Source organism: Chelonia mydas, chromosome 7 (genome assembly GCF_015237465.2).
Source record: "Chelonia mydas isolate rCheMyd1 chromosome 7, rCheMyd1.pri.v2, whole genome shotgun sequence".
NCBI lineage: Eukaryota > Metazoa > Chordata > Testudines > Cheloniidae > Chelonia > Chelonia mydas.
Window position 1 is genome coordinate 71,942,997 of NC_057853.1, and position 24,244 is coordinate 71,967,240.

Here is a 24,244-nt window from a genome sequence, read left to right on the forward strand (position 1 = left end):
CTGAAGGTTGTGTAATGTGAAAGTAGCCCTGCACTTTTAATGTATGGAGCTGGAGAGTAATACCTGGGAGCTGTCACAGAATGAAAGTGAGGGCCAAAGGGCCTAGTAACAGACTAGATAATGTTTTAGTGGTTGATTGTATTCTTTCTCACTTTCTCTTGTTAAATTGGTGGTGAGCAGGGTGTGATGTGTTGCCATTTGCCCCACATTCCATTAGCTGAGTGGAGGCAGAGTTGAGGTCCTCCCAGCTATACATGTTGAACTGGTTCCCTCCCACAATCTTCATAAGCAACTATTGCTCAGAACTGCAGCAATCCTAAGGGGAGTGTTGTCTTTATTTTCCCACTCTTGAGACAAAGACATTATTAGTTGCAGTATTTCTGGATGTAGAGAGAGGTGGGGCTGGGAAAGCTAACAAGGGTGGCAGAAGCAAAGATCACACATGGAGAGAGGGAGCAAAGAAAATTACAGAGACATGGAAACTCCCTCAGCCCCAGCAAAAAAACAAAAAAAAACAAAAACCTGCAGGACAAGGGAAAGATGGCAGTAAAGTAAAATGGAAAGGGGTTTATGTTCTGGTGGGATTGTCTGTGTCTCTGTCTTTCAGCTGTTAATAAAATTAACCTTTTTGGATGAGTAGCTTAAAAAAACCCCTCAAACTTTTCCTGTATATTTGAAAGTGTGCGGTTAGGAGAGGAGATGCCTCACCACATCTCTTCCAAAGACAAAATAAGATTAATGCCCTTGAATAGTGTTAATGTTTTTCATTTAAAATGATTTAAAGGTGACCTGCACAGGGGGAGGGGGAGTGAAGTTGTGGCCTTCTTTTCCCAAGTGCCTAACTGACCATTGTCATGCTGTTGCCAGAGACTCAGCACTGCAGGCTCTTGTCACTCATGTGACCAGACTTTCTGCTTCCATAGAGAGGGAGCCAGCAGTTCATAGCTCATAATGTGAATAGGAATATTACTTTTGCCTTACTATAAATTGTAGTCTGAGCTTGTGACTAGCAGTGCAGAGTGTTTACCTCTGGCAGAGTTAAATAATTTTGGGCAACATGAGGTTAACTGCTTGGGAAAAATCTTCTGCTGCATTCGGCCTCCCCTTAAGTTGGGAATGCCAAAATGGCAAACTAAGGAGAAGGCCAAAAATTTCTTGCTGTTCCTGTAGTGAGTCTTGTTCTAGGCTTACTTAACAGGACAGATGAATGTACAAAATGCACTACTTACAAATCAGTTAGATGTGTTTTCAGGGCTCCAGAAAACCATCCACTGAGCACTTTGGCTCACTTACTGCTTAGTCTGTAGCTTTTGGAGTCACGGAATCTGCTTCATCCTAACTACAGTTGCCAAGAAATAATCCCACAGTAAGGGAGTAGATCAGGATTGGCCAAAAGAGTCCTATTCCATGCAGCATCGAAGCTGGCAGGAATTCCTCCAGAAGTTGTTAAAAGGGAGTGTTTTGTGAGGAATGAGGCCTGCATTTACTGAAATTCCCTGACTCTTCTAGTTTAGTTCATAGTCTTCACTGGGAAATCAGCCAGGCCTGACCATTCTTGCTACTATGCTCCTTTGTCCTTGCAATTTCCAATAAAAGGAAGTATTTTACAGTCCCTCAGAACATTTCTGATGTGGGTAGAGCTTCCCTAGTAATAGCTGGGCTTCTCCCTAGTACCCACTGTACAGACTGCTTTTCTTAGGCCTTGTCTAAACACAAACTTGCACTGGTTTAAATAGTGGTATGGTTTGGGGTATAAAATATATATGGGGAGAAGGGAAGGCAACAGGCAATGAACTAGTAGGAAAGACTGAGAAGATGGAATAAAGGGAGACACATGGAGAGCAGATACTCTCTGAGGCCAGCCTCAGGCTAACTGAGGGGAGTGTTGAAGGGAGTCAGAGAAACAATCAGTAAAAAGAGAGCGAGTACAATCTGAACTAAGTATGAAGGGTGGTGAAGCACTGGAATGCGTTACCTAGGGAGGTGGTGGAATCTCCTTCCTTTGAAGTTTTTAAGGGCAAGCTTGACAAAGCCCTGGCTGGGATAATTTAGTTGGGGATTGGTCCTGCTTTGAGCAGGGGGTTGGACTAGATGACCTCCTGAGGTCCCTTCCAACCCTGGTATTCTGTGACTCAAACCTGGTTTTTACACCATTGCTCGAAGATTCTAGCCCAAAGGAAATACTTTGGCTGAAGAATTCACAGCATATATCGTAGCACAACTCTTCATCCTGTGTCAGTGTACTGCTCTTGTGCTTTCAGGTGACATTCGTTTTCTTTGCATTGTCTAAACATTTGTTCACCTCACAAAGAGAAAACTGTTCAGTGTAAGTGGGGAATGAGTTTGCATATTTCTTAATAAATTTGTGAAATTTCTTCTTTGTCTTCAGGGTGGTGGATGCACACAAGATGTCTCTTTAATGAAAAAAAAAAAAGAGAGAAAATACAGACACAATTATAAAATCCTAACTTTCAAATAATTTAGCATGTTAGCTTATGAAATCTCTTGAGTTTTAGATATTAAATATAAAATGTTGATAAATGGTTCATATAATCTTATCGGTTGCTTTTAACAGAAGCCAGGCAAATTAAATACTATGTTTTTTTCCCTTTTGTGTACACCATGGCAATGGTTGTCCCCTATATCTTGGACAGTGTTTTTGTTTGCCAATAGTTCTTACCTTTCTTGTTTTGCCAGCATTTTCATCGTAGCTCATGTCACTGGCTTTTATTTTCTGTTACATATGTGAATGACAGGCTGTGCTTCACCAGGATATATTAGAGTGCCAGCTCTTGACATTTCTGCTTTGAAGCTTTTGGGAGATAGAAATTAAGCATGACCCCATAGTGTATGCCACTGGGAAATGATCTTTTCAAAATGACAGCCACAACTGTGCATATTATGAAATCATTGGTATTAGTTTTGCTTTTGCATACCAACGCATCCAAAAAACCAAACCACCCCCCCCCCCCCGAATATTATGTTCTTCACATTCTCACTGAGGCATTCATAGTTTCAAACAGCTATTTTCTGTATGAAAACAGCAGCTATCATTTTTATAAGCAGAGTTTTACACATTTAATGGATGAAGGAGAGTAAAGATCTCTCCACTCTGCTCTTAAGCAAAAGATACAGCTAACTATATTTTACAATATATGACATTGCAAAAATGACAGTGAAACGGTGAATTTCCTCTGTTATGCAACACTAAGCTTTCTTTGTAAATTTCAGTTGAGGTCATTATTTTACAGAACCCCAAAATCCCAATCTGGTTTTTATACACGAGACAAACTCAGTCAGGAATGCAGATGAAATCAGTGAGATAGGAAATATATTACAATGCTATCACTTTAACTCATTTTAGATATCAGTAGATTTTTGTAGTATCCTTAATGTAAGAAAACTGAAAAAATGATAGGTTAATCACTTTGTAATCCTGTAATCCCTATGGATTTGTTATAAAGGTTGCATGTTCTATTTTTTGGAGAAATTAGAACAAATTCACAAATTACCACTGCGCAAAAAAAAAGTCAGTGTTATAGCAAGACTTTTCTGAGAAATCTGGCGTTTTGAACTGTTTCAGCAGGTGAACTTTTTCTTTCCTTGATCAATCCTTTTAAAATAGACTTGCCTTAGCAACATCGTTTATATTTAAGTGGTCTGTTTCGCAACTCCAGTTTTGCTATAGAGTTACATAAAACAAATCTCCAAAATGGTAGTCGGCCTGGTACTTACTGGTCACTTGGTGATCGCTCATAACTTCTTCACAGCTGATTCTTAAGTTATCCTTGCTCTGTTACAAGGAAGAGCCCACATGCCTGTAGAAGCAGTGGTTAAGCGGGAGAAAACATGGTAGCTTGAGTTTTATATAAGGATTAAGAGAGGATCTAAAGCACCAGCAGAACTGGAATCAACAGTTGACAAAAAGTATTTCACTCGAAAATGGGGCTCTGGAGAAGAGAGTTGAAGCTGTGCAGGAGTGAATGTATATGGATCTGTGCTTCTGCTGAACTGTGTAGAGCTAACATGGCGCACAGTAATCTGGACCAGGAACTGAAGGAATCTGGGGAGCTGGGGGTGAAGAAATTAGTTTGATAAATGCGCAGATTAATGAAGTAGTAGAGTACAGGGAAGGTACGTCATCACAAATGGGATTATTTAGAGGTTGAGGTGGGAGGTAGTTTAGGAGGCAGAAATGGCTGTTTAACTGCCATGTAGATGTTCAAGTCCCAGAGCTCATGCTGCAGCTTGAGTTGGAACATGTACACCACAATTAAATAACCCTGCAGCCTGATCCCTGTGAGCCTGAGTCAGCTGGCACGGGCCAGCTGCGTGTGTCTAACTGCAGTGTAGACATACCTTCAATCACATAAGTGGAGCCCTAGTTTCAACTATTGTTCCTCTTTTTTCTTAATCCCCCCCCCCGGTCTTCATTTTGTGTTTCATTTGTAAGCTCTGTGGGGCAGGAGCCATCTTTCTCTTCTCTAAAAAGCAATGAAAAATTGTGGTGCCTATACAAATGTTTAACAGTAATACTGCTAATTGATGTCTGTGCCACACTATAGAAATTCCACTTCTGACATGAAGTTAACATTGTTTCTGACTTCCCCAAAACTCTCTAAGTTTATGATAGTAGGAAACCTAGCAATGTACATAATGTCATGTTTACTGCACCTTCAAAGAGAGCATGCATAGCCCAATAAGAATAGGGGGTTTAGGCATAGGTTTACATTACTTTTTGGCACAAGACTTTTTTTTCTTGTGCACGGCTTCCCTTTTTGCTCATTTTAAAATTTTGAAAATAGTTTTAATACAAGAGGAAAAAGCTACTTCACATGATTAGTGGGGGATATCTAACGGAAAAATAGAATATGTAGTTAACTGCTTGAATTATGTTTATGAATCAGATTTCCAGGCATATGTGTAAATCATATTAGTATGTTTATCCTTAACTATGTCATGTGTTAAGCTGTTTTCGTTAAACTATTGAGGAAAATTTCATTTTTATGTATCTTTTTTTGGTTTGTCCTGACACATGTATGGACAACAGTTCTAACTATTTTAACACATGGCTGTACCAGTGGGATGAGGTATTTCATTTGAGAATTTCTATCAATTTAAGAGAAGTGACAAGTATGTTGGCGTTACATTTTTAATAAAATCTTCAGTGTATATTTCTGGTGGTAAGGTATAACAGATGAGTTTGTCTAATATAAGTCAGTAGGAATGCTGAAAATTATTTTCATTAAAAGAAGCTTTAATTTTGACATCATGAGGATATTCACTTTGAAATATGTATATTATGTTTTTTGTAAATTCATGGTTTTACACCTGAAAACATATAATGAATGTTACCTGTCATTCTTAAAATTAGAATGGTCAGGGATCCAATCAAGTTAAAGTTGTGTCAGGTAACTTGTATTGAAAAGGAACTTAAAGTAAAATTTCTGTGATGTAGCAATGAGAATACGAGGAAAAGAGGTAAGTTAATTTTGAAACACTTTTAAAAAAAAAAACCTAAATGATATTAACAGGTATAAAATGTTAAGAAATGAGATTTATTTTTGTTGGTAAAATATGCACTAATAGTACTAACTTTTCTATTAAGATTAACAAGCAATTATTTTATTTTTCAGTCTCCAACAAAAGCTGTGTATAATGCTAGGCACTGGAACCAGCCAGAGTCAGAGGCTCTACCGGCACAACCAGTATTGAAAACTCCAACCATCCCAGTGAGTAGGCTGTTTTTTTTCCAAAACTTTATAAATTCTCCCTAAACTCTGAACAATATTTGGAAATGATGAAGACAGGCTAGCAAATGTAGTAGTAACTCAGAATGAAGTCCAAATGGTCATGTTAACCGTTGGGTGTAAGAGCCAAAAGAAATTGAATTGGAGGGGGAATCCTCTAGTAAATGCTAAAGGAAAAACTTTACTAGAATTAAAAACTTGATTTCATTGTCCTTTTTAAATATGAAAATCAAATATTTTAAATTACCTGTGTTAATTGTTCTAACTAGAGTTGTGTAAAACAGTTTTAAGAAACAAATTTTCTGCTCTGATATCTAGGATATATCAGCTGAACAAATCAAACATACAACAAAAATGCCCACAAAAATTGTTGACGAGAGGAGAAGGCTAAATGCCATGAATCATTCTGAATACAGTCCATTCAAAAGTGTGAGGTGCTTTCTGAGCAGGATTGTATCAATGTATTGTCATTGAGAGGAAAAAGGGGTTGGTTGCTGGCCAGCCAGACTCGTCAATTTTCAGTGTTACTCAACAGTTACATTAAACAGAATTCAATGCTTTTGGCCTATATGTGTGTCTGGAAGTTGTCACTTATGTGAAAAGAATTCTGTTTTAGTGACTCTGCTTTTGTTTTATATTCAGGCAGCTGAAGTAATCAAAGTGTAAATAATGTAATACTGCTACACTCTCAGCATCCATTGTCATAATTCTTCAGTTATTTTCCACATGAGCCTGACTTTCTCCACCCTTCTGTTTTGAGGTTGACAACTTTAGTCTGTTGGATCCGGACCCTTCTTGATTACTTCACAGTCCCCCATTGCCTTTTATAATGGAGCCTCCCTGAAATGTTAACTATATTGCCTGGGAATTTTAAGTCACTTTCAAAAAATAATTCTTAGTTATTAGCATTATTGGGGGGGGGGAGGAAAGGTCTCAGGGCCATGATCCCTTCAACAAAAACTATAGTGAGGCACAACGGTCATAAATTTAAATTGAATCTTGTTACGCTTCACTGAATACGCTAAATCTTTGTTCGAGTCATTTTTTTATTTAATGAAACGCCATGATAGCACTGCATAAATTAACAAGGTCAGCGTTCAAGTCAGCTACTCTCATAACAGCAAAAACTGATTTCTTTGTTGCTCATAGCTCTTCATAGATACAAAATCTTGGAGGCCTCCAAATCTTGTTTATTTTTTTAAAATAAATTAATTAAATGTTTAATCTATCCTCTCTAGATTAGGGACAGAGGCCTCTTGGTGTATGGAAAAGGCTTTTCATTTTCATCAAATTTTCACTTAATATTTGGGACTCTGGCCAACAAAATATTACTTCAGGAATATGGTAGAGATCTGGTTAGCCTCAGTCCTCTAAAGGAATTGTTATTTTGACAAGAAAACAAACATGTCTTCCATTGCCTAAGAGGTCTGTATATACGTTGAGTCACTGGATGAGAAAATGTGCTCTCAAAGGTATTTTTAGCAACAAAGGTATTGGCTTTATTTTTATAGTTTTATATGACCAAGGTTTAAGAATTGCTGTGGGATTCCCCTTTGGTCCAAAAGTTCATAGGTGATTTCTGGATCGGATGAGACTGCCTCCTTAATTTTGGTAGCTACTTGGAATGCTTCTATTGATTCCTTAGAGTGCTGGAGAAATGACAGTTTCTCAAAGTGCTTGTCATTACGTGTATTCCACACATGGGTGTGCAAGCACCTGAGTCTGGAGATTTGTGTCAGTTGGTCCATGCCTGTGAAGTTGCTTCCCTAATGCTCTCAGCGAGGTTCCTCAGATTCTGGGTAAGACTGGAGCACTATCAGTTTGGCAACAGCACCAGGGTCTTCACAAAGGTCTTCTCTGAATGGCTGTGCCATTTTTCGTATCTGGACGATTGGTTCCTGATGACCATATCTAACCAGGAGGTCCAGTCAGTGATACTATTCTTGCTTCATTTTCTGGCATCCTTGGGGTGTATGAACAATGAAAAGCTCACTTTCATTCCCACAAAAGCCACAGACTTTATAGGAGTTCCCTGAACTCAATGCTAGCAACGGTCTACCTTTCTGTCAATAGATTCCAGGCCACACAGAGCCTGATAAAATAGCTAACCATCAGACCAAGGACTGTAGTCAAGGTCCATCTTTCCTAGTAGGGAAAGACAGACATGGCTGTGTATACCTATGTAACGCCATTAGCCAGGATTCATCTCTGTTGCCTGCGGGCCTGGCTGTGATCTCTTTACTCACCAGACAGAGAACATAAATACCAAGGTGACGCTGGTGTACAAAAAAGGATCAGGTGCGTGTTTCCTTCCACCTGCATGGGACACAACCATAATCACAGGTGCATCCTCATAGGATGCGGAGCCTACATGGACAGTCACACTGCCCAAGGCATATGGTTTCTTCGGGAGGCCAGCATGCATATTGACCTCCTGGAACTGAGAGCAGTCTACGAAGTGTGCAGTAGGTTCCTTCCCACTTACAAGGTTTTATTATATCCTGATAATGTCAGACAACAAAGTGGAGCAAACAAGGTGGAGCAAAATCTCCTTCCTCTCTGTATGGAGGCAGTCAGTTTATGAAACTGGTGCATCAGCATCTGCATCATGCTCTCAGCAGCAGACCTACCAGGTGCACAGAATTCTCAGGAAATCTCAGCAGGGAGTTTTCCACTGACCATGAGTAGGAAATACTCAATTCCATCCTGAATGTCATCTTTGCCCAGTGGGAAATGCCGTCCTGGGACCTGTTTGCCTCACAGATGATCAAGAAATTGTATCTGTAATGCTCCATAGCGGTGTTAGACAGGTTGTCCAGGGACCCTTTCTATTATCATGAACAGACCATCTAAGGTATGCCTTTCCACCCATCCCCCAGCTACCTCAGTATGATAGTCTTTGGGATGCCCAGGATTGCAAGTCACATTGCTACCCTCTTGCCTCAAACAAGAGGGAGACTTGCTTGTACTTAACTGGGTATCCGCTGCCTGATACTTCTAGTCTGTTAGCCACCCAAAACAATCTCTTCAAAACTGTGTCAGCCCTTACTTTGCCTTGCCGATTAACGGTAGATACACTTCAGCCCCAGAGCATTTTGGAGCATTCCCTCTGTAGCGATCAGCCCCATATCCACTACACACTCACAGTAATTTCAGGTCTGCTGTCCCCAAGGAGGCAATATACATACCAGCTTACTTGGTCCAACTCAGGATCAGCACTTAATATCACAGCCCTGAGATATATTTATAGCGAAAACAATCATAAGTTCTTGTTTGAGTGCTTGCTCATGTCCATTCCACATCAGGTGTGCGTGCTCGCCACATGCACCAATGCCAGAAGTTTTTCCCTCAGCAGTATCCGTAAGGGAGCAGCTCTTGCGCCCTCTGGAGTGGCGCCCACATGGTGTGGTATAAGAGGTGCTCCCAGCTCCCCCCATACCTCAGTTCCTTCTTGCCGCCAGTGATGGTGCATGGAATGGGGGGAGGGATAGCTCAGTGGTTTGAGTATTGGCATGCTAAACCCAGGGTTGTGAGTTCAATCCTTGAGGGTGCCATTTAGGGTTTCAGGGCAAAAATTAGGGATTGGTCCTGCTTTGAACAGGGGATTGGACTAGATGACCTCCTTAGGTCCCTTCCAACCCTGATACTCTATTCTATGAATGTTTGCTGCTATTACTGGTGTTGCTTAGTCTTCGTTCATACAAACTAGAGTTCTTGTAAAGTTAGAGTACATGGTTAGTAGTTGAGTGATTTAGTCCTTAGCAGTAGTTACAAGTTCTGTTAGTCCTGTTGGGTACTGAGCCGGGGGACAGGTCATGTCCCGGTCTCCAGGCTTTAAGCCCTGCGATCGTTGCAAATGGCCCATGCCCATGAGCGATCTGCATAGTAACTGTCTAAGGTGTCTCAGTGAAGGGCACATAAGTGATACGTGTCGAATCTGCAAGTCCTTTAAACCCAGGACTAAGAAAGAGTGTGAGATGAAATTCAAAGCGTTCCTGATGGAGCTGGCGCTCACTCCATCCCCGGACCAAAGGTCCGACTTGGCACCCAGCACTGCGGCATCAGTCCATAGTACCCCACTGGCGCCATCAATGAGCTGGTACCGATCCACATCCCCGACCAAGAAGCTAAAGAAGGTCAGCAGGGGACAGTCTCCTATTCCCTGCAAGGGGAAGGACAGGGCTGGGGACAAGTTAAGAGCCGTGGCAGGCAGCTCATCTCCTCCATCATGAAATCGGACCTCAGCTCATGTCGAGTGATGCAGTTTCTTGCCTGGAAGCTTGGACGTAGAGGCCGGCCTTCATCAGCTTCAGGTGTCATTGACAACTGAAGTGCTCCAGGTTGCGCAGGAGCTCCTGATGCTCCCGGTGTCCAGACCTCAAGTAAGCCCGCCTTGGGACCTTTCCATCCACCTTTGCCCCAATAGCACCGTTTCCCATCCCAGGGGACATCCTGCCACCGCTCACCCACTCGAAGCTGTCATGTCACGGAGTTAGGGAGGCAGACGCATTGCAGTCCTCTATGGTCACCAGACCTTGGGCACTGGCAACGGGATTCAAGGTAGACCTCACCAGTTACCTGGCGCAGACCCACGGAGGCATGCGCTCGTTGGCAGGAATGTTGGGACCAGCCATATTCGGGGAGATTCCACCCAGCCCGCAATACCTGAAGGTCCCACTCCTCGTCCCGGTACCGGTTTCGAAGCTCAAGACATGGATCGTTGGTCTCCTGTTGTGGATCTGCCAAGTGCCACCAGTCACCGAGGTCCCCATGGAAGCGCGCGTTCCGCTCGGACCAGTTCTTCTCTAGGTGCTACTGAGATTATTGCCAGGCACGGAGTTGCCATGTCAGTGAATTTGGGTCACCGGGTAGCAATCGTTATGCATATGGCTCCAGTACAGAGCAAGGCTCCGCATCGGCAGGGCAGCCTCCCAGATCCTTGGTGCCCACCTGCATCGTCGGTAACGAAAACTGCTCTGTGGCCCGAGGCCCAGTGGCCGGCCCCGTGGTACTCCTGAAAACCGTGGGGGTTCACCCAGCCCTCCCAGCCTGCCCCCTCTGTGTCGACAGCCTTGGACAGGCCTGTGGCCTCGACGACCCAACTCCCTCTAGTGCTTGAGGCCCCAGGGGATAAGGCCCTGCAAGTCCATGTGGACCAAGGGAAACAGCCTGCTGGACCACCAGTGAGTGCCGTGGAACCCACGGTACTGGCCTCCTCCATGTCATCGCTGGATGAAGCCATCACGGAACACCCTCACGGGGTTCCTCAGGATGACGCTAAGGCGCACCAGGAGCTGTTGAAGGGGGTTACGTCCAGCCTTGGCCTGCAGGTGGAGGAGTTAGAGGAGCAAGCAGACTCCTGTTCAACATCCTCTCCTCCACAGGTCCTGCTAAGGTGGCCCTTCCCCTTCATGAAGGGGTACTGAAGACATCCAGCGCCTTGGGGCAAACCACCTCCTCTCTGCCCCCCATTTCCAAATGGGTAGAGCATAAGTACTCTGTCCCGACTAAAGGGCATGAGTACCTTTACTCCCATCCTCCCCAAAATTCCCTGGTGGTTGAGACAGTTAACCACAGGGAATGCCAGGGGCTCCCTGGAGCTACCCCCGAAACATAAAGACTCCAGGAGACTGGGCTTGTTCGACAGAAAATTTATTCCTCGTCTAGCCTGCAGTTGAGGGTGGCTAAGCACCTGGCCCTTCTGGGCCGCTGTGACTTTAATATGTGGCAAACCATGACCGAGTTCGAGAATGCCCTCCCGGAAGGTTCCCTTAAAGAATTCCGGGTGATCCTCGACGAGGGCACGGCTGCTGCTAGGGCGGCCCTTCAAGCGGCATCTGACGTGGCAGACTCCACCACTCGCACCATGGCATCTACCATCTACATGCAGCGAGCATCCTGGCTGCTCCTCTCTGGGTTGTCCTCCAAGGCTTAGCAGTTGATTCAGGACCTCCCCTTCGATGTCCAGGCTCTGTTTGCGGAGCAGGCGGACAACAAATTACATGGGCTGAAGGACTCCCGAACTAGCCTAAAAACCTTGGGGTTCTATGTTCCGGGTCCGGCACGTAAGCAGTTCAAACTGCAACTACCCCAGGGGCAAAGGAGCCAGTCCTGGCAGGACCCGCCGCACAAAAAGCCCAAGGGCTATATCACCATGCGTGAGTCACCCACTCCCACTCTCTGCCCAGTCAGGCTCAGCCTTCTCCAAGCAAGGAGCTAAAAAGTTGATTTGAGGGTATGCCTGAGTACCTACCAGTCTATTCCCTGGATCCAGTTTTTCCCAATTTTTGGCCACCACCTTTCCTTTTTCCTCCCTGCGTGGTTGGCGATAACTTCGGACCGCTGGGTCCTCAGTATGGTGGCGCACAGCTACACCCTCCAATTTATTTCCACCCCACCCCTTCCCTCTTCAGGGACCCTTCTCACGAGAGTCTTCTCGAGCAGAAGGTTCAGGGGCTCTTGCAACTGGGGGCAGTGGAGGAGGTCCTACCTCCTTACAGGAACAAGGGTTTCTATTCCCAGTATTTCCTGATCCCAAAGGCCAAGGGTGGTCTGCATCCTGTCCTGGACCTGCGAGACCTCAACAGATATCTAAAGAAGCTATCCCCTCCCTGGATCTGGAAGACCGTTCTGCCGCCCTTGACCTGAAAGACGCATACTTTTATATAGTGATCTTCCCAGGACACAGACGTTTTCTCCGTTTTACAGTTGGTTTGGCCCACTACTAGATTGCGGGCCTTCTGTTTGCCTTGTACCTCCGTGACTGGTTGGTCAAAGGCAGCTCCAAGGCTCGGGTCCAATGCAACATAGTTGTACTACAAGCCACATGCCACTCCTTGGGACTCTACTGGTCAACCACAAAAAGTCCACATTAGTTCCAGTTCAAAGGACAGAATTCATCGGGGTCGTGCTCGACTTGACTCGGGCGAGAGGCTTGCTGAGTTATTTATGTCACTGGGGCTTAAGGTGAATTGATAGTGTTATGTGCTGATTTGGGCAGCGTGTGAAAACTCATTTTGTCCAGTTTGGTAGTTTTGGTTGATGCTTTAATTTTGACTATGAAACATCTTACATGAATTTAGGCTTTCTGCCTTCAGCGTACAGTAGCAGAAATTTTCTTTTTCCTTTGCAGAGTTTCTACTCATGGGATTCATGCACACTCAGTGCCATGAGCTTAGTACAGTCTTAAAAATATATATATTTTTTTTTAAGTTTTCACTTAATAGGTCTTAAGATTGCCTCAATTTAAAAAGGTGAGGTTGAGGATAAGCATAAACTACCATTGTGTTGAGATTTTTTTGTATTTAACTTGAAATACTTACAGATCTCTGGCTCTTCTTCCTTGGATAATGTTTCCCGTCTTCTTGCTTATCTCAAAAGTCGGGGGTGAGGCTGACAGAAGCAGCCTGAAGACAGGCTGGTACTGTTGCTTAAAGCAATATCCTATTAATATATACAGAGGAGTAGGTGAGGAGAAAACCTGTAATACCATCCCAGTGAGACAGCCAGGAGGCTGGGGATTTGCCAGATAACTACAGTGAAACAGACACTCAGCTCCTCATTACTTTTTACTTTTGCAAGTGTGCGGCAAGAGAAAGTTTTGTCATAGTGCATGTTGTAAAATGGTTGTACATAAAATATAAATGTGAGTACATATAAACCAGTGCAGGAAGAATACCATTAATTTGCAGAAGCATCTACAGTGCCCCACAACACTTCCTCTGTAGATGTTCTCTTATGCTAGGGAAGAAACTGGAAAGCCTGCTACCTGCAGACGGGAAGCATTTTCAGTGGTCAAATGGCAAGAGACAGATCTCCTGCTAGCTGCAGCCACAACTAGAACAGCAGACTCCATATCAGGACTAGTGGAAAGTGTGCTAATGACTGGATATAACAAGCAGCTCATTAATGCTTAGAGCCTCCAGGAAGTAAGATGGTCAGTGCAGTAAGAGGCAACAAAGAATTTTAACTTTTTTTTAAAGACCAAACTTGGTAATTTTACCTACCCTGGTGATCAGTTAAAGTTAATCAGTGCAAAAGATTCCATCTGCTCTTTTGATTTTGAAGTCCCACCAGACCTCTCTCTTTTTCTTAAATAAAGTTTTTTATATTTAAAACACCATTTAAATGATCTGACATATTCCAAATTTGATGAATGGTGCAGGTACACCTCTGTCTCAGAAAGCCTGAAATTTGAATTTGAAAAATGCACACCCTGCTCTGTTTCCGTATGTATTTGGTATATGTTTGCACACTGAAAACATCTGCCCATTTAAGCACTTTCTTATTGATAGGTAAGGCTATCTTCAAAGGAGGCAGTTCATAAAGATGATGGAGTTTTTAAGGCTCCTGCACCACCTCCCAAAGTGATAAAAACTGTGACAATACCTACTCAGCCCTATCAAGAGATAGTAACTGCATTGAAATGTAGGAAAGAAGACAAAGAAGTAAGTATTTTCAAGACATTTTTAAGGTAATTATTGGTATTTCTAACATATACTGAAGGAACAGTGTCAAAGTGAGGCTTTAGCTTTCACCATTAAAGTTAATGGTTTATGTTGGATTAGTTGAATGACCTGAGTGGTCTTCAACAAAATATCAGTTAAAATCTGTTTAGTTTTTTAAAGATAACATTAAATGTGTTAATTTTATAATCCATTCCAACCGCAATTTATTGTATTCAAAATATATTTGTATCTTCCAGTTATACACTGTTGTTCAGCATGTAAAGCACTTCAATGATGTAGTGGAATTTGGTGAAAATCAAGAGTTCACAGATGATATTGAGTACTTGCTAAGCGGACTGAAGAGCAATCAGCCCCTAAACACACGTTGCCTTAGGTGAGATATTTTAACATAAAATATCTTGTATCTATTTCTTGTATTCAAAGGAAAAAAGTGGGTTTTAAATATTTCTATTAAATATGTGATCCAACTTTAAAATGTTGTTAGTAGTTACCTAGAGTTTCTGCTGCCTGGGGGAAATCTGAAAATATTGGAGATGACATTTACAGTGTATCATGAGTGTGAATGTATAATGTGGGGAAGGATAAAACAGGATTTTGTGCAATAAAATTACAACCTCAAATTTACTATTGTACTGCTTCAAAACAAAGATTATACTTCGTTAACTTTTCTTTGTTTGGATACGATTGTAAGCGAGGAAGCATCTATCCACTGCTCTTTAATAGAAAATTCAGTTTTTAAAGAATTATTAATATATATGTGGAAAGCATCCCCAGACACTCACTGACAGTGATAACATAATATCATGCTGAGGTTTCCTTCATTCTGCCAACAGTCTATTCTTTATTTCCTATTGAGAATGCCATAGCCAACACTGATGTTCACTGCAACTTTTGCAGGTCTGGGGTTAACTAGCAATCCTTGTTAGAATTCTGAGGATGTAAAACATGAACATTAGATTATAGTCAATCTTTTGTTAAATTTTGGTCATCTCTAGATTTGCATCTTGCATTGTACAATTAAATCCTGTTAACAAAAATGGAATTAGATGTATACATTTTCATGCCAAAAATGTTTATTCATGATCACTGTTTGTTTTGTATAGTTTGTGGACCTAAAAATACCAAGGAGAATGGTTCTAATGCAATATAAAAATCCCTTTTATCTTCCATCCTGGTATAATTCTTTCTGTGTACAGATGTGGCAAAACTACAATTATTGTAGAAAAAAAACCTTGAACTGTAGATTTAGATGGCAGTGAAATTTTATTTGGCGTCCTGATGTGTAACAAAAACAGCTGTAGAACTTTAAAAAGCAGATATTAAATCAACAGTTTCCTCCAGGTAGCTCAACAAATTGCAGTAATGTTGATTGATTTAACATAATTTGCAGAAATCTCAATCATCCTGTTTGAGTTATTTATATATGCAATTATGTAAATAATCAATATAACTAAGAATTTTAGAATTAAGTTATTCACTTTAGGGATGGAAAATGTTAACTGGTTAACCAGTAAGCATTCGTCTTACCGGTTAACCCTCCTTAACTGTTAACCCCTGGGCCGGCTGACCCCCGAGCAGCCGCTTAATCAGGTAACTGTTTAAATATTTTTAAATCATTTAAATGGTTAACTTTTTAAACTGTATTTACATTCCTAATTCACATTCAATACACTGAGTCTCTGTAAACTTTCAAAATTCTTTTAAATTTTGTTCTCTACTTCTAAAATTATATAGGAAACTGGGTCTAACTTGTACTCATTGAACTTTCCTCTAATCAATGAATTGCAAGGTGTGTGTTTTCCAAAGAAAATGATATCTAGGGGTAAGGATAGCAGGAGACTTAGATGAATTAGAAGCCTTGTTGGCAAGCTGATCCTCTTTGAATGCTGTGCTGTGGTTGGAGACTGTAAAAGATCTAAACATGACATTCTCATATGATTTTTAAAGGTTACTTTGGTATCATAGAGGATTTTTTTGTAATGTAATATTCCATTATAGTCCTGATTTTTTTTATTCCTCTTGCACCATTGGAGACATTTTAACTTTTTAATTTTTAATTACAAAAGTAAGGCAATATAGCCTCCTTAAAACAAAAGTTGAGTATAGCACTAAGCAACTTCACAAATTTTAAAGGAACACTTTTGTAAAACCCAGAAGGTAGGCAGTGCTGCGTACACCTGAAAACTCAGACAATACGAACTAGAGCTATGAAAAGCACACTTCTTTTTTTAAAAAAAAATTATTGTATGTGGGGGAAGAGAAGGAACAAAAACACCCCCAAATCCATGACTACCCATTCTAAGCAGGTATTTTGAACATTAACGGAGATGGGAAGGATCTGAAGGAAGAGGTGTGTGCATACCTGATGGTTTGGTGGGCAGGGCCCGCTTTTTCCTCTAGTTCAAAAGTGCCTTTTTGGGTTATTCCAAACTTTCCCTGCCAAAATCCAATCCTCCTCCTCCTGGCCTCAGGTTAGCTATGTGAAACTGCAGGCTAAACTGATATTTCACAATATTGTATGTGAAGGAGGGATTACAGATAGTGAGGGTGTCAGTTCACAATACACTTTCCTTGATCCTCTTCACCAAGTTGGTGTTACTAGTGAAGGTTTTTCTTTCAACTAAAAGTTGTTCCTAAAACACTTAATGTTACCCATTTGCAACCCTGTTGTAGCTAACATTAAAAGAAGAAACCAGACTTCAGCCCGGTATGAGTAAGCAATCCTAAAATAGAATGCTGCATATCTTCACCATTTGAGATGGGCGGTAAACCTTACAAGAATATATATAACAAGTCTTTTTATCAGCCCACAAACAGTTGAATTTTCTGATGGACACATATTCATATTCATTAGACTAGTTTACTTAACTAGCCTTTTTTAAAAATAAATGTAGTGACTTTAAAACACATTAATGCCTGTCTGTTTTTTTCCAGTGTTATTAGCTTGGCGACAAAGTGCGCCATGCCCAGTTTCCGAATGCACCTGAGAGCACATGGAATGGTAGCCATGGTCTTCAAAACACTGGATGACTCCCAACATCACCAGGTATTCAAATGGGATTGATATATGTAAATGAATGGAGATGATGGAAATATAGAAATGCACTGATTAGGTTTTTAGTATAGGTTGATTGTATTTGTTTAGCATTTTTCTGGAAATGTCCTGACTTTAGAAGTCGACACAGAAACATGACTTGGGAAATTCAAGAGAGCGCATGTGTTCTCTTGTGTGCAATCAAAGGTGGTAGAAACTCTTGATTTCTCCAAACACACACACACACCCCCAATCCTTCCCCACACACTTTTTTTGAGGCTTGATTAAAGCTTTTTTAAAACTCATAGCCTTAAAAGCTTTGGTGCTGAGTTTAGGTTTATGATTTCAAATCTTTATCCATTTTAAGTTTCATACTACTTTTATTCATTACATTTAGTTTAAAAGTAGTACTTAGAATATTAGTGTTAACTTTTCTGTTTTTCTTTCCAATTTGACTTTAGTAAAAACATTCACTTCTAATATGTTAAAAAGTTAGGTTTTCATATAATGTTTTTTAAATATATTTTAGATATAGGAACGAAGACATTCTGAAAAGCTAAGTTTATGTCTTTGTCAATAATTGTGTGATATTCTGTAATTGGAGATACATATTTTATGCTTTACATGAAATAATACCGCTGTATACTTCCTCACTGCTGTTGCATTTTACATCTGTTTTTCACTAACATTTTTAATTTTGTTCAAATGATTAGAAATAGATTTTGCCACTAAGTCTCAACAAGACCATCACAGAACTCGAGCCCGTCCAAAAGGAAATGGGGAAACAGTTACTTGAAAATAGAAAAATGGACTTCTCCTACCATATGGCATCGTGTCGATTTCATGACATTAGCAGTGCTAGCTTCACTTGGACTTAGAAAGGTTTTGAAAAGGGAAACATCGTATATTTGCACATTTTTGTAACTATATTTAGTTTGGGAAAGAGAGAAAAGGCTTTGCCCCAAATGACAACATAATTGGAAATAGAATCATAGAATCATAGAATATCAGGGTTGGAAGGGACCTCAGAAGGTCATCTAGTCCAACCCCCTGCTCGAAGCAGGACCAATTCCCAGTTAAATCATCCCAGCCAGGGCTTTGTCAAGCCTGACCTTAAAAACCTCTAAGGAAGGAGATTCTACCACCTCCCTAGGTAACGCATTCCAGTGTTTCACCACCCTCTTAGTGAAAAAGTTTTTCCTAATATCCAATCTAAACCTCCCCCACTGCAACTTGAGACCATTACTCCTCGTTCTGTCATCTGCTACCATTGAGAACAGTCTAGAGCCATCCTCTTTGGAGCCCCCTTTCAGGTAGTTGAAAGCAGCTATCAAATCCCCCCTCATTCTTCTCTTCTGTAGACTAAACAATCCCAGCTCCCTCAGCCTCTCCTCATAAGTCATGTGTTCTAGACCCCTAATCATTTTTGTTGCCCTTCGCTGGACTCTCTCCAATTTATCCACATCCTTCTTGTAGTGTGGGGCCCAAAACTGGACACAGTACTCCAGATGAGGCCTCACCAATGTCGAATAGAGGGGAACGATCACGTCCCTCGATCTGCTCGCTATGCCCCTACTTATACATCCCAAAATGCCATTGGCCTTTTTGGCAACAAGGGCACACTGCTGACTCATATCCAGCTTGTCGTTCACTGTCACCCCTAGGTCCTTTTCCGCAGAACTGCTGCCTAGCCATTCGGTCCCTAGTCTGTAGCGGTGCATTGGATTCTTCCGTCCTAAGTGCAGGACCCTGCACTTATCCTTATTGAACCTCATCAGATTTCTTTTGGCCCAATCCTCCAATTTGTCTAGGTCCTTCTGTATCCTATCCCTCCCCTCCAGCGTATCTACCACTCCTCCAGTTTAGTATCATCCGCAAATTTGCTGAGAGTGCAATCCACACCATCCTCCAGATCATTAATGAAGATATTGAACAAAACCGGCCCCAGGACCGACCCCTGGGGCACTCCACTTGACACCGGCTGCCAACTAGACATGGAGCCATTGATCACTACCCGTTGAGCCCGACAATCTAGCCAACTTTCTACCCACCTTATAGTGCATTCATCCAGCCCATACTTCCTTAACTTGCTGACAAGAATACTGTGGGAGACCGTGTCAAAAGCTTTGCTAAAGTCAAGAAACAATACATCCACTGCTTTCCCTTGATCCACAGAACCAGTAATCTCATCATAAAAGGCGATTAGATTAGTCAGGCATGACCTTCCCTTGGTGAATCCATGCTGGCTGTTCCTGATCACTTTCCTCTCATGCAAGTGCTTCAGGATTGATTCCTTGAGGACCTGCTCCATGATTTTTCCAGGGACTGAGGTGAGGCTGACTGGCCTGTAGTTCCCAGGATCCTCCTTCTTCCCTTTTTTAAAGATTGGCACTACATTAGCCTTTTTCCAGTCATCCGGGACTTCCCCCGTTCGCCACGAGTTTTCAAAGATAATGGCCAATGGCTCTGCAATCACAGCCGCCAATTCCTTTAGCACTCTCGGATGCAAAGCATCCGGCCCCATGGACTTGTGCACGTCCAGCTTTTCTAAATAGTCCCTAACCACCTCTTTCTCCACAGAGGGCTGGCCACCTACTCCCCAGGCTGTGTTGCCCAGCGCAGCAGTCTGGGAGCTGACCTTGTTCGTGAAGACAGAGGCAAAGAAAGCATTGAGTACATTAGCTTTTTCCACATCCTCTGTCACTAGGTTGCCTCCCTCATTCAGTAAGGGGCCCACACTTTCCTTGGCTTTCTTCTTGTTGCCAACATACCTGAAGAAACCCTTCTTGTTACTCTTAACATCTCTTGCTAGCTGCAGCTCCAGGTGCGATTTGGCCCTCCTGATATCATTCCTACATGCCCGAGCAATATTTTTATACATCAAATAAATGTTGATGATCAGTTATTACCTGCACTGAAACTATATTCTATAATGGATTTGAGAGAATAAGATTGTTAGTTTACTTGATGAGGGTTTGAAACAGTAGTTGCAATGAATAAATTCTTTGGTGCCCTGTAGACACAATAAAATGACCAGTTATCTCAGAGTTATTCCCAAATACAAATTGTCATCTTTGAAAAATACTTGTTCCACCTAATTGGTAAACTGGTATTTAAACTGCAGTTTCTTGATTAACTATCTTTTTTCAGAATATGCTGTGAATGCTTCAGAGTAGTAGATTATTAATTTTTAAAACAAAAACTGTTTTCATGAAAATTGTCAGTTACAAAAACGTGTTTTTAATATCTTGAATATGTGAATAATTCAGAAATATAGAATAAATTAAAATATAATGCTGAACCTTTGAAAATTACCATCTGTTCCCACAAGCTGGAATATAAATAGAATGACAAAGATGAAAATTCTTCTGAGTGGGAGTAATTGGCCTGCAGTTTTTGGCGTGTATGTAACAAGAGTTGAGTTGTTTTGTTTTGTGTTTTTGTCGTCCGTCCCCCCCCCCCCCCCCCCCCCCAACCAAGAAAACCCTATTACGGCGGCATCAGTTGCAATTCCATAATCAAGGTTGCCTTCAGACTTCTGCCATAATCCCTATTTTTTTTTACCCATCTCTTCTCTTTTTCCCCCACTCCCGATTCCAATGTTTGTTTGGAGGAATATTTTCTGGGAAAACTTCTTAACCCTAACATTCAAAACTTTATATTGTGATGAATCCAAAATGAGGATTTTATAAAATCTTGCATCACTGACCCCCTCACCCTATTCCTCAGCATCTCTTCTCATCACAGGCTTGTGTTTAGAACTCCTAAACTGACACATGTAGATTTGCGTGTGCACATATTATTTTTCTGGTGTTGAGCTAAACCTTTTAAGCAAATATTCAATATGAACCAAACCCCTGTCAGGCAGACAGCCCACTGTGTAAAGATGTGTACACATGACATGACCAAGCTGCTTAAATGAGCTAGGTTTCAGAGTAACAGCCATGTTAGTCTGTATTCGCAAAAAGAAAAGGAGGACTTGTGGCACCTTAGAGACTAACCAATTTATTTGAGCATGAGCTTTCGTGAGCTACAGCTCACTTCATCAGATGCATACTGTGGAAATCGCAGAAGACATTATATACACAGACACCATGAAACAATACCTCCTCCCACCCCACTCTCCTGCTGGTAATAGCTTATCTAAAGTGATCATCAAGTTGGGCCATTTCCAGCACAAATCCAGGTTTTCTCACCCTCCGCCCTCCCACAAACAAACTCACTCTCTTGCTGGTAATAGCCCATCCAAAGTGACCAAAGTGTGGGCAAGACGGGGAAGCCTTACCTCAGTTTGTAAAGTTTTCCTGGGTTTGGGGAATCCCCACGGCAGACCTCACTAAGAATACGAGGCTCTGTGTTAGGAATCCCTAACCAACTATAGATAGTGATTTCCTGCTCACTGGGTTGATGTTTATATGGCCCGGCCCTCATCCCTGCAGCCTCTTCCACCTTCATTTCTATCTCCTCTCTCTTGTCTTCCTCCTAGCTAACCAAAATTTGACTCCCTGCAAATAATATCCCCAGCACCCTGCTGCCTCCCCTTTTTGCTTCTCTCTCCCATAATTCCCTTCTGCATTGCCACCACCTCAAGAAGTATCCACCTGCTTTTTCTCTCTGCACCACTGACTGCTTTGGGGTATCTTTCAAATGCTTTGCTGCTTTAGCAGGATTTTGTAAAATGAATCAAGAAGTGATATGTGCTTTGCTTACAATGGCCAGGAAAACTGTGTTAGTATCTTCCTAGAAAAAACAGTGTTTGGACGCTGTTACAGTTATTAGCTTCAGTGCTGACATAGGCAAAGTCTGACAGATTTCTTCCCCCAAATCACCAGCTTTGTCTATTAAAAAAATCTTCGTTTAAGTGCTGTACATTCTTCATCTAACACAGGTGCTGCTACAATTTTATATTGTCTTTTTGTTTTCAAGAATCTGTCACTTTGTACAGCAGCTCTTATGTACATCCTGAGTAGAGATCGTTTGAACATGGATCTAGACAGAGCTAGTCTAGATCTGATGATTCGGCTTTTGGAGCTAGAGCAAGACGCTTCTTCTGCCAAGCTGCTTAATGAAAAAGACATGAACAAAATTAAGGAAAAAATCCGGAGGCTCTGTGAAACTGTTCACAACAAACATCTTGATCTCGAAAACATCACGGTGAGTTTCATGATTGTGTTTGAAGGATCTGTTTTAAAACTAATCTAAAGTGAAATGCTTGGTAAAACGAAACTTATTAGCAGCAGCTATCTTTCAATGCTAGTTATAACTAAGCGTTTACGTTGTGATGCTCTATTAGGGGGCCAAGAGTAGTCTGAATTTTCATCTGTTTTCTTTATAGAAAAACTTCTTATGTGCAGTACATACTTTTTCATCTTTAAATTTACAAATTCTTTTCTAGACCAAGGCTACTCTAAATCTATACAATAAGCTACAATAGTTCTGCAGTTGTCTGCAGTTCACCAAATTATAGTCCTATTTTAGCTAGTAACAGGTTTATAATTATTTAAGAAATAAACATGAGCTTATAAAGTTTTGGTAGCAGTATTTGCTTCCAGACTGTGTCCGAGTTTTGATCTACTATATATGATTAATATGTCATGCATCAAAATTAGGTAAAAATAACACTAATGGTTTGTCTGTAGAAGGGTAAAATTCACAGTTAAAGCTGAAATTATTCTCAAGCTGCTCCAGGTGTGTTGTATAAACAAGCAGTTAAATAGTTATGCAATATCCAAGTGTAATGTGATGAGGTAAAGATTTTGATTCTTCTAAATACCCTTGCTTTTCTGGGCCTTTTAAAGTTCTTACATAAGAACTGTCATCCCAGATTGGGCCAGCAGTCCAATTATTCCAAAATCTTGCCTCCCAACAGTGACCAGTACCCGTTTATTCAGGTGCTTTCCTTTGTTATACAGTGGGGATGGAAAGCCCAAAAAGATACTGAAAAAAGAGGAGGGGGTTTTCCTGTTTGAGTACTGTTCAAATACGTTTTGTCAATGGATTGCTTGACTAAACTTCAACCAACCCTTTTGTACTACTAATACACATTTCTAACACTCTGAAATGGAGCGTCTATATACCATTTTGATTTGATGTAAAATACATGAACAATTTATACATCCAATTTGGTAGCCATAGTATAAACTGCAGTGTATTTATAAATTGTGTAGATACAAATAGCACCTTACTTCAGTTGTAAGATCCTCTATAAATTTAAAGTAGGGCTGTCAATTAATTGCAGTTAACGCACATGATTAATTCAAAAAAATTAATCATGGTTAAAAAAATCGCAGTTAATCAGTTTTAATTGCCCTGTCAAGCAGTAGAATACCGAGTGAAATTTATTAAATATTTTTGGATGTTTTCCTACATTTTCAAATATATTGATTTCAGTTACAACACAGAATGCAAAATATCCAGTCCTCACTTTATGACTCTTGATTAAATATCTACACTGTAAAAATGACAGACAAAAGAAATACTATTTTTTTTCAGTTCAACTCATACAAGTACTGTAGAGCAATCTCTTTACGGTAAAAGTGCAACTTACAAATGTAAATATATTTTTTAACTGCCCTCTAAAACAAAACAATGTAAAACTTTAGAGCCTACAATCCATTCAGTCCTACTTCTTGTTCAGCCAATCGTGAAGACAAACAAGTTTGTTTACATTTATGGGACATAATGCTGCTTGCTTATTATTTACAATGTCACCTAAAAGCGAGAACAGGCATTGGCATGGCACTTCAGTAGCCGTCATTACAAGGTATTTACATACTAGATATGCTAAACATTCGTATGCCCCTTCATGCTTCAGCCATCATTCCAGAGGACATGCTTCCATGCAGATGACGCTCATTAAAAAAATAATGCATTTAATTAAATTTGTGATTGAACTCCTTGGGGGAGAAGTGTATGTCTCCTGCTCTGTTTTACCCACATTCTGCCATATATTTCATGTTATAGCAGTCTCGGATGATGATCCAGCACATGTT

At 41.1% G+C, this 24,244-nt stretch overlaps 1 protein-coding gene across 2 annotated transcripts in view; it reads left to right on the top strand.

Moving 5' to 3' along the window:
* The window catches only part of WAPL (WAPL cohesin release factor), a 127,967-nt gene that overhangs the window by 84,497 nt on the left and 19,226 nt on the right, over positions 1-24,244 (top strand). Inside the window, exons 5-9 of one of the 2 annotated variants that reach the window (XM_007054510.4) lie at positions 5,637-5,732; positions 14,045-14,197; positions 14,455-14,591; positions 17,153-17,264; positions 22,179-22,406. In XM_007054510.4, the coding sequence (XP_007054572.1) occupies positions 5,637-5,732; positions 14,045-14,197; positions 14,455-14,591; positions 17,153-17,264; positions 22,179-22,406 (726 nt within the window). The remainder of the gene's footprint in view (positions 1-5,636; positions 5,733-14,044; positions 14,198-14,454; positions 14,592-17,152; positions 17,265-22,178; positions 22,407-24,244) is intronic. The other variant, XM_037905798.2, reaches the window with a different exon arrangement.